The sequence below is a fragment of the Numenius arquata genome, chromosome 2, assembly GCF_964106895.1.
Source record: "Numenius arquata chromosome 2, bNumArq3.hap1.1, whole genome shotgun sequence".
In the NCBI taxonomy this organism is placed as follows: Eukaryota; Metazoa; Chordata; class Aves; order Charadriiformes; family Scolopacidae; genus Numenius; species Numenius arquata.
Window position 1 is genome coordinate 119,359,830 of NC_133577.1, and position 16,902 is coordinate 119,376,731.

Below are 16,902 nucleotides of genomic sequence, written 5' to 3' on the forward strand. Positions count from 1 at the left end.
CAGCACTGCTTTGGGACTATAAGAGTTTGCTGCAGACACAATAAAATTATTATGGGCTGAAAGGTCCGGAACTGCTCTAGTTTTACCCTTATACAAAGGTGGGACAATTGACACTCAAAACACAAAAAGGAACGCATGACAAACTGTTAGATTTTGCCTGGTATACTTAATTGCAGACACACTTTTCCAGACCAAATGGTGTTACCTCCCACAACATGGAAATTAATTTCCAATCCAGTACACAAGGATGTAGTGAGTATATGTATGTCTTACGGTTTAGAACCCTTTACACACATTTTTGTAATTGTACAGACTTTCCAAACTTACCTCCTCTATGGATAATCAAAGAAGTTTCACTTCCAACAGGACATTCTTTAAGTATATCCACTACTTCTGCATGGCTCAGGTTCTGTACATTCTGCTGGTTGATCTCAACAATGAGGTCACCTTCACACAAACCAGGACATCCCTGAATGTCTAGAATTTGCTTCACCCTCTGTCCTGTAGGACTGTCTGCTATAGTGAAGCCAAAGCCCTGGGCCCCTTTCACAATGGTTAAGGTCATGAGTTCAGCTTGGGTGGCCCCAGAAGAAGCCATTGATACATTATCATCATGGGCAGGTGGTGGGAATGTGCTATCAAGCTGACTATCTGCTGGAATGGAGTGCAAGGAGTGTGGTGGTCGATCTGTTACGTCTGGAACAGACTGAGAAGTCCTAGAAATGTATTCCAAATAAGTTTCATAGTTATGTCTTCCATTTACCACTACCGGAGGCCTCTCCATTACTGCAAGGGGTGGCACCATGCTGTTGGCAGGATCTTCAGGATCAAAGGGCAAAGGGTATCCACGACATAGCACCAAGTTGACACTCTGACCAATAGGAACAGACTGGAAGAGTTTGACTACATCTGCGTGAGTATGTCCAAGGACACAAACTTCATTAATATAGACAATGACATCACCTAGAAAGAGAAGAAAAAATAGTGACAAAACATGAGACAACTTCAGTTATTATATATGCAGTGCATTTTTTTTTAATGAGACAGAAATCTACTAAAAAATAAAATAAGTTATATCAACATGCTGTCTTAAATGTAATACAAATAGAAAATAACAGTACTATTTCTTTTCTGTGGAAACTCACAGCTGGAGAATTAAGCTTGACCCAGACTTTTCTTAACTACTTTTCAGTGTAGTCCACAGATTACTTTTTTATAAGATACAATGGAAGTTTATTTGGAGGGCTGGTTTTCAAGAAATACTACTGTTTGGTGAAGAGTAAAAGGAAAAATAAAAAGGAAATAGTAAGTACTCATGGACTTAAGAATCAACGAATAGGGATGCAAGACTGCATGCATATGCCTAAGGAAATACTTTTTGCATTGATCATGATATTGACAGTTTCCTACTAAATATCATTACTTGCCATCAGACATCCAGGATTACTACAGTCATTTCCTATTCTAGACATGAACTAAACTGTATCTTGCTTATTGTAGAGATGTTTAGTGGCATTTTGTTGTAGCCATGATGGTTCAAGGACAATGACCAGAAAAATTTTATAGCTAGGTATAATAGCTTTTCATTAGGATAATCTAGGCAAATGTCTGAAAATCAGTTTAGTATTTCCAGCTGACCCAGCTGGTCAAATAAAAATAAATACACCACCTTTACCACCAATACCACCAGTCAGAGCTTATAAAAAAGCATAAGTCAACAGGCTATTGATGGGTCTCAATATTGCTCACATACCAACCAGCTTCTGTTACCGAAAATTTCAGAAATTAATTCAAGTTCCTTCTTGTTGTTAGGATGGATCTCTATATTTATAGCGATAAATATTTTTTTATGGTACTGATAAGGTGCATGTTAAATCAAAAATGAATAATCAGCACAAACGATATTCAGAATAGTTTGATGACCCACAGTCGGTTTCCACTTTAATAAAAGTTTGCATCTTTATAACAAAGGAGAAGGATATTTGGTTAGAGAACTCCACAAGTTAAAGTACTTTTCTAAGTGAAGATCACTTTATTATCCTACCATTAATTAGGAACAAGAAACCATTTATGCAGACAACACTGTGAGGTGTCTACATGGTACACAGTTCAATAATTGACTTATCATAACATAATGCTTTTTAATGGTATTTGAAAATTCAGCAATAAAATTAAAATGATTTAGGGAGGATGAGGTGATTTGTGTGGAATTGCTTGAAGTGTATTTATGAAATTATGTCTTTCAAGTACTTCAATCAAAAGACCTAATCAAGTGAAGTGAGGAAAAAAGAGCATCACCAAGATGCCAGTGCAAGGGCTGTTTCTATGTGACAATGAAAGGCAAAGGCTGTTTCTATGTGAAAACGAAATGGTCAATTCCCACATGATCAGCCTGTCTAACAGCCTGACAGTAATTAATTGCATATGCACAAATTGTGATTCAGAGAAAGATTTCTTCCTAGGGTGTCTAGGGAAAAAGTGCTAAGAGAATTTGTTTAAATGTTTGTGAATATTATTCACAGAAACCCTAGGAGCTGCAAATACTGTCTTAAACATGCATCATAAATATATTAAAAACTATAAGCAAAAGCAGTAAGATCACTTCACAGGCAGTGCTGAAAGAACTCCGGTGCTTCTGTCTCAAGCGGCTGAGAGTAAAACAGTTTTCAAAAGTTAAGATTTAAAAGAGAGAAAGAATATACTGTATTCTATTATCGTGGCAATGGCTGCAATTCATTGCGAGTTGCTCATGCCTTGGTATAGAAAGACCTTACCTGCATTCTCATCCCTGGCTTCCGCATTAGCGTTGAGGCTGACATTGCTCATAATAGGACTGATACTGCTGAACTGAGACCTCTTCAATGCATGCTCCTGTTTCAGTAGCTTATGCCTTAATAGTACCCTTGCAACTTTTTAATCCTTGCAGTCTTTATTTCCCTGAGTGCTGGCAATGTAGATACATGGTGGGAGGAGACCAATCTGTTTGTTCATCCTCTCTTACAATATTTAAGCAGGGTGCAAAAGGAATAATGCATTTATTGTGTTGGGCAAGTAAATTATTGTCAGTTTTCACCCCTTCACTTTATGCATTTTTACAGGACTAGTTATGATCTAAACCTTAAACTGATATGTTTGTCATAAATCAGAAAATCAGATAAACGAGTTGACATTACATAGGTCTTCAGTGAAAAGAAATTAGCTTGTGCACAAGGAGTGCAGTCAGGAAATACAGGCCAAGTAGCCCCTTTCCCCAGTCATTAAACAGGCAAAAAAGAGCATGGGTAAGAACTCCTTCTTCAAATAATGACCCTGCATTATCCCTCACAACACAGCAGAAAATTCTTCAGCATTTCCTGAATCAATATTTTTAAAGGTCTTTGTGGTTTCTCAAGTATAACATGAATAGCATGCCTAGGCACATTCTGAAGTTGTAACTCACTCACAGTTGAACCATTTGAGACCCATAATGCTGTACTGTCATACAGAGAACATATGGCTGAAGGTTAAGAGGGATGGGGAAAAAGGCATGAGTTACTAAGTTCAACTCAAAGAAATAGCTACAGTGGAGTGGTGTTAAACTGGGAAGATACAGTTTCAGATCATGGTACATGAATGAGGAATAAAAAGGGTTCATTTCAGAAATCCTTCAAGTAAATGTCTGTACTGTAGGAGTTTCTCCAAATCTAACTCATTTTTCAGGCTGAGAGTTCCTCATTGATGACACAGAGAGAAGTACCCAGCACTTGGTGGGAAAAGTGAGATAAGTTAAGAGCATTGCAGAGCCAGTGCCATGCTAACGCAAAGTTCAAAACCTCTCTACTTTAGGAAAACTTCCTGAAAGATTCCTGTAGCATCTTTTCTGCCTGTTCTCTCCTGTTGCTTCCAATAATAATGGGTGTGTATGGACAAGCATAATAGTGATCCTTTTTATAATTCCTGCCTGATTTTCTAAGCAAGCCATAGTCTGCCTCCAGAAATCACAGTTTCACAGTGAGTGGGTATCTTCGAAGTTATGCAGAACATTTATATTAAGCATCCAACTTTGCTTTGCTTTTAGAATTAAACCTACTAAAATGGCTGGAGCTTGCTAAGAGAATCACAGAATGACTGAGGTTGGAAGGGATCTCTGGAGGCCATCTTGTTCAAGCGGGGCCCTCTGCTCAAGCGGGGTCACCTAGAAACAGTTGCCCAGGATCACGTCCAGGTGCCTTTTGAATATCTCCAAGGAGGGAGACTCCACAACATCTCTCGGCAACCTGTTTTAGTGCTTGGTTACCCTCACAGTAAGAAAGCGTTTCCTGATGTTCGGATGGCACCTCCTGTGTTTCACTTTGTGCTCATTGACTCTGGTCCTATTGTAGGGCACCACTGGAAAGCCCCTGGCTCCATCTTCTCTGCACTCTCTCTTCAGGTATTTGCATACATTGGTAAGAGCCTCCCGAGTCTTCTCTTCTTCAGGCTGAACATCTGTGTACTTCAATGTCCTCACTATTGGGTGCTATCCCCAATTTCATCTTCCTCACTAGCCTGTACAAACTGTAGACACACCCCAACCAACCCTCACTTACTTGAGACTGCTCAGGGATGAAAGAGACCAGGAGATCTATGAAGAAGGCATCTGAATGAGGCTCTCTAGATGAAGAGGCAGGTTTGATAGTTACCTAGTAGAGTAGACATCCTGTCCTGTCCTACATCTCAAACACTACGCTATCACAAGAACAGATTCTGCTGTCCAGCAGCCAATGACCAAATTCTGCATTGAGTCAAAGAATGTTAGAGAATACTGATAGCAACCAAATTTGTCAAGCTATCCTACAATTACCTTTGCTTTACTTAGGAGTCTTGCATTTAACTGACTAATTTAGGAACATAGGACTGGAGAGGACTTTCTGGATGGCTGAATCTAGTCCCCTGTTGTCAGATACAACACAGTATGCTACACTTGATGAAATTTAATGTCTTCTTCACAGAAATATCCATGAAGACCCAAAATATTTCACTTCTTTAACTAGCTTGTTTTGCTTATTAAAGTTTGCTGATCGTTGCGTATTTTGTCATGTAATGTAAGTGGACTCAATGCCTGAATACTTGATTAAAGGTTACATTTTGTTATCTACATATTTTGAAGCAAAAATTAGATCTAAACTGTCATTACTTTTTGTTGTTTTAGCAACTGGTGAAGAAATTTTTGAGCTTCAACATCCTCTAATGACAGATTCGTACTTACATTCCTCTCTACAGTAATGTTGCAAAGTCAAATCTGACACCCCAGGGATTTTCCACAAGCATTTATTCTGAAAAAATACTTTTTTCATGCTTGAAGTGCTTGATCCAAACAGAATCTATTTTATTGACATAACTAATTTCACTAAAAATTATCCTAATGTTTCATGTAATGCTACCGCCTCTATTTGCCTCCTTTCTGAATAACCTATATTATTCAGTGACTCCATAGATTGTTTCTGCTATGTTTTTGTTACCCCTGGAATGTCTATATACACATCTTGCACTAGTAGGTAAAGTTTCTTGTTTTCCTACCATTTGTATACAAACTTTGCTTATTTCTTCTTATTGTTTCTTGTGCACTCAGTTTCCTGGTTGGAATTTTTTATGGTGCCTCAGTGAACTGAATTGCGTACTGGACTGCCCTTCTTATTATTATTTAGAATCCTTTAAACTTCAGCATCTGAATAGAGAGGAAAAAAATGCAGATTCAATCTTTGTTGTTAATTTATGATCACATTCAAAGTTGAGTAGAAAAATCTCCATTGATTCTGATGGGTTTTGGATCAAGCTCCTAGTATCTTTGTTCCTGTGCTTAAAATATGACAGAATGCTGTGATTTGGTGGGGGGCAGAGACAGCTCTGCAAGGCTCAGGCTGCATTTTTTTTTTTTTTTTTTGGCTGCATTTATAGCCCAGGTAAATTCTACCAACTTCTCCAGCATTGCTTATTCCCACTTGCATTTCTCAACCATATACTCTAAATTTCGCATATGCACGCTTTACATGAGCTTCAGAACTAGCAATACATGATTACTTTATTGTTGAAGCTTTCCCTCCACCTGCCCACCCACACTATCTGCTGTCATTACTAGCTATTTCTGTCACTTCTCAGCGGTGACCTTGTCTTCTCTTTCTGCAAAGTGCTGTAACGTTGCTGGCAGTGTAGCCTATTAATAATAAATTCAGAGGTGTTAGCGTGTTTTCAGTACTGAGATATGAAACACGAGGGTAATTTTAATAACAACAGAACGTGACTGATGGTCATGGAAGAGGTGAAGATTCTTTAGAGATGAGATATTTTTATATGTGCACGTACAGTTACTAGTAGCAGCAAAGAGAACTAGTGCGTGAGGGATCATTTAGTTGAACAGTAGCAGCCAAATTATGTTCTGAAACTTTGAATTTCAACTTCCTTCCAACTGCTGTAGGTGTTAATCCAATGTGTGAATAAATATTTTTTGTAATGAGTAGGTACAGTCATTTCTTTGGATGTAGAAGATTTCAACAGGTTCTGCATAAACAAAAATCCTCTGTTTTCTTGTACTCTGACCCACCACAGAACCTTGTAAAACCAATTTGGCTCCAGCTGCTAGCATCTGCATGGCATAACTTTTGCAGACAAAAGACAAAACCTAGGATCCTGCAGTTAGCCTGGTAGCCTGATTTATCTTTTTCTAAAAAATTTGGCCCTACTTTTTGTTAATACTCATTACATAAATACTCTTTTTTTTAAAATGAAAATTACTGAATTATAATAACTTCTTAAAGGAGATTTCAGTGTAAGATGACTATTGCATATTAATACTGAAATACTTAAAACACCTGCCAAGAAAATTGTAACTTATTTCTTTTAAAAAGGAACATTAAATTAACTGCTAAAACGTATCAAGAATGTAACCTGGGGAGAAGTACATGCATATAATAACCATAGCTACTGATTAGAAGAGCTAAATATAAAATTGACCACTATATTATTAGCTTTATAGCAACTTTATCTGATAGATAGCACTGTGGCAGCCACAGTGAAATGAAAAGAGCTGCTGGGAGACATATTGCTCAGCTGCCTCTGCACTCAGAAATAATTTCAGGACCCCTTGCTGGTGAGAACACTGAACAGCCCATTAAAATATCTCTGTTAGACTGGTGCAGAAGAACCATTTCCCAATCTTTACCTTGTACAGAAAGTTTTACCCATGTGCTGACAAACTTTGCAAAGCTGACAAGTAACCACTGTTCATAGATCCTCCTTTCACTCACTGGACTCTGGGAACTGAGGTTCAGAGGAAAAAAGTCAGGGTAACAAAAATGATTATTTACTAAATCTGACAAAAAGTGAAATCAAAACCTATTTCTATGCATTCAGGTTCTCAAACTTGCATCAGACAGGCCTATATTGTCCTCTGAATAAAAACTGAGCAACAGATGTAAATCAGCTGTTTGTCACATTCGAAAGTCAGTAATTCTACAAAACATCATTATACAAGTGGTTAGCTCAGGCTAAAATCTGTCTCCATCATTGGACAGACTGAGCACCCTGGCTCCACACTTGGCTTCCTCTACAAGAGCCAACAGAGGGATCTGACACAGACACACGTCTGCAACTTTACCCAAGAATCAGATCTGTTGAGTAAGCAGGTGCCATTTTTATACAATCAATTTTTTAGAACCCATTTTAATTCTACTGTGACCCAATGCACATGCCTAATTAAAAAGCTGTCTATTCAAAATTTTTGTGCTTAACCAGCATGTATCGTGTAATTACACCCAGGCAGATGTGGATTAGTAGAAGAAACTATTTACATTTTATTTGTATTTTGCATATAGTGGTAAAAGCTATTTAAATAGAGGCATTTAACTTTTTTGGAGAGAGGGATAAAGTACATTCCAAAAAAATCTAAAGACCTTGATTATTTGCTGATCCAGTAAACATGAAACATTACAGAATAAAAACGTAAGTAAAGCAATAGAATACTTAAATGAATGCTCTTCACAAAGTGCTAAAGAGCAGGCAATTTCTCTTCCTAGCTAGACTGTTTTTCACTTCTTTAAGCATTTGAAAGCATAGCATGGATGTTAAAAACACCACTTTACAAAAAAGTAATTATTTAAAAGATGACAAGTAATTTGGAAGCAAGACCACATAAAAAGAGTAAGGTCCAATTTTGAAGTCAGCCTTTTATTTACAAATTATGTAAGCCTGCTCTGTCCAGGTTCTGCTTGCAGGAACTACTTTCGCATCCTGAAATGCCTGGTGTGAATGAACCGCGTGACAAAACATCAGTGGATCTGAAGAGCAAGATAAAAAATGTATGCCGTGTTTGCATAGCTATTTGGGATCACTTTGAAAGGTGTCACTGTGTGCAGAGGCTCATGTAGAAGCGAAGCCCTTTTTTTTTTTTTTCTTTAGAAAAAGGAGGTCAAAATTTACAACACATTTGCTTTTGTGCGCATAACATTTTATTTCTGTACGCAGAGCATCACATTTATCTAGGTAATGGCTCCCAGGAGGAGGAAAGTAGCCCAGCCAGCCTCCCGGCAGCCTAAAGGCATAAGGGTATGGCAGAGCATGATGTAAATACCAAGCAGCCCCTGTCCCCGCCTGGGACTCCTGGCAATGTGCCACCTGTCCCCGGTGGAAGACATTTTCGGCAGCATTGTCAACCGCACACCATTGCAACTGCTAATTCTTGACATAAACAGCCGTCAAGGAAAGAGGGAGATGAATGAGGTGAGGAACTAGATGGAGCACTTACAAAGAGGCTGCAGCATGAAGACAAATGTCTTTATATGTTGAAATATATATGTAACTGGGAATTTTTAGTAATGGGCATTTATATTTTACTTCTAAACTGGAATAATAGAGGATTTTTCCTTTCTTTCAGCAATGCTAGCACCATGAGGACTAGCAATAACAATTCACATACTAAATTAGTACTTAGTGAAAGTAACATCAGTTAGTCGGACTTTAAAAACATATGCAAAGACAGATAAGTAGGATTAGTCTCCATTTTAAATCTATAGAGATACAACTTGAAAGTTCGTTTTGATTTTAGAGATTTTATGGTTTCTGAGGACATTCCCTGTAACTGAAGTGAGTATTACTGCCAGAACTAGGGCAGTTTTATAATTCTGTTATCTATTTACTAAGACCATGATTTTCAACATTGTTTGATCAATATTCTGCTTTTCTTGCTGTACTCACACATAGTGCTCATCCAGGTGCCTAACTTCAGCAGCTGACTCTCTGAGACCAGTGCAAATATGATTTCACTATGAGTTAGGTCATTAACTTCATTTAAAGCTAAGATTAAAGGCTTTGATTTGTGGGTGGGTTTTTTTTTTCTGTCTATTCATTGCTCAGGTCCACATTCTGCTGACCGAGGTCAATGGGAGATGCCAGTATTCGGCACCTCTGAAAATCAGCATGCTTATTTCAGAGCCAAACCATGGATGTGAAGCAAAACACCAGACACTAAATCTGAAGGTGTTGCTATGACGTAACGTTTAGCATTATAATAATATGCACCCAAATGTTTCCCATGAGAAATGTTTACAAATACTGTCATCCCAGGCACTGCTATTAACACTATTAATTCACTCGCAAACTTTATGCTGAAGAATCTGATTCTGGCTAAACATCTTGTGTCCTTAATCCTGCCAGTTGAAACGAACTGTGTGTTCATTCACTGCATCCTAGTTATTAGAGCACCTACTCTCTTGCCAAACCACGAATTCAGAATATCTATATGTGTGTTCATACTCGTACATATATACAAATCCTCAAATCTTGTTGTATCTTGAAAGCAGTCAACTAGATTTACAAGGTCAGCACCTTTCAGAGACAGAGACAGATACGTCCAAAGAAGTCTGGATTACTACACATTACTGCTTTTATGCCAAAGACAGGAAGCATTTATTTGTATCAAGCAGAATTCAAATGTATCAAAACAGTGAAATAATTTCCAGTTAAATAAGTGGATTTTTACTAATAATCTACTACGTATAAATACCTCAGTGCATTTAAAATGGAATCATCACTCATTCATTAACGAATATATCATACAAATGTATGGCTAGTATATCAGTAATTTTCTACTTAAGTTTTATAAAAGGCATTCAGCCTTTAGGCTGATACATGCTCATCTTATGTATTACCTCTATTTTATCTTTTTTGATCAACATAATCATCAATCATAATCATAATCATAATCATCAACATAAAAGTTACCTCTACTTCAGACAGTTTCTCACATCATTTCTATACCAAAAATCTACTAAATAGTTTTTCAGGCATGTATAAATATATTAGTTCCTTTAAAATTGTATGGCAAAGAGAAATAGTGGAGTTCCTTTTGGTTCTCTCAGGTTTTACTGTATTTTTCCAGGTTAATAGAGGGTAATGTATTATCAAACTGACCTTCCTTCCAAGCAAATGTTATCTTAATATCTCTAGAGCCTCTTTCACTGCCAAGCACTCATTTTCAAGGACAATATATTTTTATTCTTTGCAAAACAATTTAACACCTTCACCACTGAATAATTCATGCTTTCTTTTCCAGCCCATTCCTGAATACCACACTGAGTCTAAACTACAAAATTCAGCTTGCATAATAATTTTTTTAGTGAGACGAAGGAGGTAAAATCATTAACAGAAGTCCTACCAAGCCCCTTGTTTAAGACTGCTTTATAACCCACAGGAAACTCCAGCCTTATGATGGTTAAGAAAAGATCACTTTTCACCCTTATAGCTGTATGGCTAAGAATCAGACTCTCTCTTTATGAGGATTATCCAATCTCCCACTGGCTATTCTGCCTCCTTGTATGCCTCATTCACCTTCTCTATTTTCTGTTTTGGTTTATCAGCTTTCTGGGAGAGAGATGAGAATTTGTCGTCTCTTGCACAGTTAATAGCTATAAACTCTTGCACAGTTTATAGCGCTGAGGAGCCACAGTTTCGTCGTGACTTCATTTTCACTGCAGTAAATATTTGAACAATAATAACAGCACTGCAGGGTAAATACTCTTATCATTTTCCAGTGCAATGTAGGGGTTCAGTTTAATACTTGGATCCTAACACTTGCAACAAACTAAGCTGCGTTATGGATACATCAATTACTGCTCAATAGTCAAATCTCAGATTTTGTATCTAAAGGGCCATTAATCCTCTGTTGTGTATAAGAACATGCCATATCTTCCTCATTAGAAAAGAATTAATTTTCTGGATGTTTGAATTTATTAATTTGTTAATTAGCTAATGAATACAAGTAAATTAAAATGGGTTATTATGAATGACTGTGATCCCATATCAGACTATTTGTTCAGACTGAAAAAGCAGTCTCACAGTCTGCCTGCCATCTCCTACTGTTCTCACTGTGAATCATCCCATGGGTGGCCTGTAGTTAAAAAGTCCTTCCAAAAATGTTCATTATATCTAATTTTTCCTCAAAAGGCTACCACTTATTGTCATTTGCTTCCATACAATATTTCCATCCTGCTCTTGACAAAGCAGGTGGTACCGTCTCTTCTGAGAGTGTATTGCTTCTGTGTCTGTCAAAAATCGAGAGCAAGTTGTGGTCTCCCATCTGATTGGAGACAGTAGCCATAGTGACAGAAAATGAAAAATATATCATCTCAAGCGTATTTTATGCATCGCTTACTGCAATTGGTAAGCCTGTGAAATGGTGGGAAATGGGATAGCCATTTCACAAACTTCCTGCTAAGAACTAACTATCTGCTGCATGAGAAGTGCACAAAGAAGGGTAAAAGTACAATATGTTCAGGGATGCAGCACATTAGGGACAGGAGATAACTAAGGATGAACAATGGATGAATGTGTGTGCTGTGGGATACAGGAGTAGAAGGAGCAGGAGGAATTTGGGATGTAAATGCCAGCAGCAGAGTGATAGAGAAAGAGGAAAAGAAACTGATGTCTACTGGGTGCTTTGTTCTTCTGTCTTTAAATATATCCTAACTGTCTGTGTGACTAAGAGCCCTGTCCTGCTTCAGGCAGGTGTAAGAAGCCTAGAGTCTATTTGTGAATCCTGCTAAAAAATTGTTTTAAAAATGGATGTCTATTTGTATTAAAACTGCTTTTGTTCTTTTTGCTTCTTATGACAGTTCCAGTATGAAATTATTAATTTTTCAGTCTTGTGTGCACACAATGCTCACACACATGCCCCACCAAAAAGCAATTTCCAGACAAGAAACCACAGTAAGGTGTCAACTGTATATATGTGTGATTTTTAGATATACAGTGAAGTGTCACAGTCATTAATTTCAATGGGGATTACAATCAGAAGAAACTCATCTAAGGTTAAAGTGAAAATTCAAACAGCCCTAGGCACAAAAATAAAAGCAGTGCTCCTATTTTAATTCCTTCTGCATTTAGTATAATCAAAACCATACAGGTTCATGAAAATAAACCCAAAATTGTCTTTATGAATCACTCAAACCAAATCTGGGGATGCTGACACTAAAAAGAGAGACATTACTATAAATAATACTGTCCTATCAGCAAAGTTAAGCATGGCTGGGTGAACGAATTCAGTGTTTTTGACTTAGTGTGTTTTGATTTCATGGATTTTACAACGGATATAGCAGGGACAATGTGTACCTGTTCATAGGATAATAAACCAATTTGTAAAATAGAACAAGCTATTAAGTTTTCAATAATTGAAAACAATGTACTAAATGTTATAATGACAAAATATAATTATAATATTTTTTCTTATATTTTTCTTATTTTATACTAGTGAAAAATTATATATTATGTTCCCACTTAATCTTTAGAAGAACAAATCAATCACAGCATTTCCAAACTGGCAGTCCTTTAGCTTTTCTCAGCAAGGAATACCAAAACTGTTTAGTCCTGACAAATTTATATACATAGGTGAACCAATCAATCAATGTATTTAATGCCTACTGAACCTGGAATACTGTAAAATACTACTGAAACACTGTCAAGACTGTATCTTCAGCATTAATAAACAACTGGAATTAAACACTGTGAAGAAACAAGTTCTGAAAAGTTCTATCACTTTGTTTCCATTGGGAATGAAACTATCCCGTCTTTTCACTATCATTCTGAAAATAAGTATATTATTATCCCACACGACAGAACTACGGTAAAAGCACCGTTTGCATTATCATGGTAAGGTGTATACTGATTAACTGGGGACAGTGGAGGAGGTTTATGCAATGAAAAAGTCTGATAGTATACTGGTAATGTCACTATAGTACAATTATCAACACTACTTCTATGAATTATTTAATATGCTAGGGATAACTAATGTGAAATGCTTCTTAATGTGTTTATATGTTGTTACATGACAAAGGCCGTAAAAAGAGATAACACTAATTTTGGTATTTGCAGTGACCATATCCATTTTCTTTCTCAGACTTCGCTGTCCTCCAGGATTAATTGCAAATACCTGCAGATTAAATACTGAATACCATAAATCACTCATAGCACAACTCATCTAAAAGGTCCTTTTGGAGAACAGAGGTATGCGTATTTTCACACTTATTCATATAGCTTCAGCTAGTTTCAAAAGGTCCATCTAGTCTAAGACCTGGAGAGTGTGTTTTGGATTCTGAGGCAATCTTGAATTTATATAACTGCAAGCATAGAAGTTTCTCTGGTGCAGTATTGCTGATAACCACAGGTGGCACATTTTCCTCCAGCTGTGTTGAAGGCACAGGGCAGCTTTTACTCTGAGGGAGCTGAGACCATCTGCCCCTCTGTCCAGCTTTAGGCTGTTGCTATCAGAAAGAGCTCCATAGCACCAGACATCCCTCAAAGCCAGGGAATAGTGGAACTGATAATGTTATTTAAGTGACATGGAAATAGAGAAAAAAGCAAATACTAGAAGCAATGGAGGGAGAAACATTATGGTGTGGAGAAAGTGTAGGATAAATCCCTCCGATATTGGTGGCTACTGTTTCACATGCTGGCCAAAGAAGCTGAAAGGCATTTCTGTACCTGCACAATCCTTGCCTTAGGATTTGCATAACCTTATAAAGAGCATGTTACCCAATCTTATTAATGACTGTGTCCTAGCATTCAACAAATGGTACCATCTTTAAAATAAGTAATGTCAAAGATGAGGTTTAGGTTCAATTGCAAGTCTTCTGCATGCACAGGGAAGAACTCTTTGCATATAACAGACATGTTTCTCCTCCACCGGAATCTGGTTAGGTTCTACTTTGAACTTTAATTAAGTGTTTTCCCAACTTAGTTCTTACTCACTCTCTGTATTTCTTCTACTGAAGGATTTTACCCCTCCCCTCAACTCTGAAAAGAACAAGTGTAGTTGTCTGTATGGTTATTTTTGTGTTGTTAAAGGGAATGTGCAAAAGCAAGACTGTTTAAGATGACTGAAAATATATTCTTTTTCACTTGCACAAATAGAATCCATTCAGGAAGGATGCTCTCGAGGCATAACAAAGATTTTGAATACCTAAGTAAGACACAGATATGCTCAGATACCAACAAGACGTGAAAGAGATTAAAAACTGTCGCCATTAAAAGAGAAATTAGTTATGTGAGCATTCTGCAATTTCCTCAAATCCCTCACTCTCCCAAATTAAAAAACAGACTTGCTGCCTAATTCAAACACAAAAATACGGGCGGTGCCTTCATCTAATGGCAAATTAATACTGTTTCATCAAGTTGACTGAAATGTAAAGAGGTGAAAGAAAAACGAATAAAAATCATACAAGCTTAATGTGTTTTATTTCTTTTCCAGCTAAACCAGGATTTAAAGGAACATCTAATTCCATCACTGATAGCAATATTATAGTAAGGCTACAGTGCATGAGGAATTTAAATTACTCTGAAGGAGGTAGGTTCGATATATAGGCTGTCCCTAAAAGCTGCTATTGCAAGATGCAAACAGAGGTCACAAAAAAGTCATGGTAGCCCATGTCATTCCTAAGATCTGGGAGAAGAACTTACTGCCACTGCAAGGAGTCAAAATTTTGCTGAAGTCTGTTGAAGCAAATGCAATTATACTGTACAAGGTATAATGTACCACTCTGCTTGTCAACTGGATAGGGCTGCTTTCATGGTATTTATAGGCAGACTGACTAAACACACTGACTTTCCCCTTCCAGTTTTGAGTCACAAAAGGATTGTTTCAAATCTCTTTTATGATATCTATTATATGCCCAAAAAGAAAACTTTCAAATTTGGAAAATGGTGGATTAAAGGTTGTCGACATGCATTAGATGTGTTTGCATTCTGCAAACAGATTTTTACAGTCTTTATTGAAGTAACATTTTGTACTTTATCCTTTGCTTCAGTGTTTTTGTTCTAGTCCTTCCTTTTTCCTGCACTTGGTCTGGCTCTTGCCCTCAGCTGCATTTCAGGAATGTGTGTGAGAGATAGAGAGTCTTGACGTTGATTTCTGTGGCCAGTGCCACTCCTGCACTGAATTGGTAGAAGACACAAATCAGGGAAAGCTGAGCTTTTTTTTGGTCCTAACCAAAAGGTCAACCTAAGATAAAGGATCACACAGTAGTCATAGTGAAAGAAAATTAGCTAACAGACACATGCAAAATGAGTTAACTTCTACATGTGGATGTATTTATACATGGGAAAGTCAAAATCCATATCACTGGGACCAGGCTGATCACTGTAAAAGTGACTGCTTCACAGCATGGAGCCCCTCAGTGATATGTCTGTAAGAATATTTGATATGATGAAACAATATTATAGTTCCTCTACCCCCCCTAGTTCCTAGAAACAACTGCATTTTTTTTCTGAAATGGACTCAATTTTATGTTTATTTTATATATATATAAATGTATATATATGCACACATGCACGTGTATATTTTTATAGAGATACACCTTCTGCACACCTAACCACAGGCATACATATATAAAAGCAATTCATCATACATATTCAACATTTGCTAGTATTATAATCCATTTTATATTACTGTTTAACAAATTTAGATTTATCCAGATACCTGTACTACCTATAATATGCATACCATTGTTTTATAATAGATTATCTCTAACAGACTGTGATTAGAAAAAGCATATATTTGGAAATGTGACATAGAATTGGATGACTCAGGTGAAATTCTGGTTTGAAAATGGTTGTATAGGATGTTGCTGTAAAAAGACCTGAGGTGCTGTGTAGCCTCAGGGAGCTCCAGTAATGCTGGACCACAATATCTATACTCATACATGCACTACAAACGTACATTGCTTAGTATCTTCAAGAAAATTCTTATTATTAGGAGCTTTCGTAAACAGAAAGTTAAGATACAGCTTGTAAAAAGAGGTTATACAAAGAAATATGTGTTTTCTGGGAATTTTTGCTAGGTTGGGGTGTTGGTAGAAGAAATTGCTAGTTTGTGGCAATTTTCCTGGAATAGTTAAATTAAAAAAAACTAAAAATTAGAATCATTATGGTTTTGTTTCTTCACTGAATTTTCTTAAGCTCGTATTATTCTCAATTTGAATTTAAAAAAAAAATTATTTGCCAACATTTTTTGAAAATTATTACTTCCACTTGACTTGAAATTACATATATTATGCTCTAACAAAGCAGAATTCATTATTCTTGTAGGAAATGAAATGTTTAAAATATCACAAACCTGCATTCAGAACTGAACAGACTATTGAAAGACAGCATTTACAACACTGTACAGCTTAAAATAAAAATCTATCAGCTCGGCACCTTGAATGGAGTAGCATTTTTGAGGTGAACAATTCATAGAATCATAGAATCATTTAGGTTGGAAGACACCTTTAAGATCATCAAGTTCAACCGTTAACCTAGCATTGCCAAGTCCAACACTAAACAATGTTCCTAATTGCCACATGTAGATGGTAATTTAAAAGATGGCATCTTTTAAATACCTCTAGGTGTGGTGACACAACC

At 36.9% G+C, this 16,902-nt stretch overlaps 1 protein-coding gene across 2 annotated transcripts in view; it reads right to left on the reverse strand.

Moving 5' to 3' along the window:
• MAGI2 (membrane associated guanylate kinase, WW and PDZ domain containing 2) overlaps nucleotides 1-16,902 on the reverse strand; it is a 760,760-nt gene that overhangs the window by 119,175 nt on the left and 624,683 nt on the right. For both annotated transcript variants that reach the window (XM_074161622.1, XM_074161614.1), the window contains one exon: nucleotides 328-963. In XM_074161622.1, coding sequence (XP_074017723.1) covers nucleotides 328-963 — 636 coding nt within the window. The remainder of the gene's footprint in view (nucleotides 1-327; nucleotides 964-16,902) is intronic.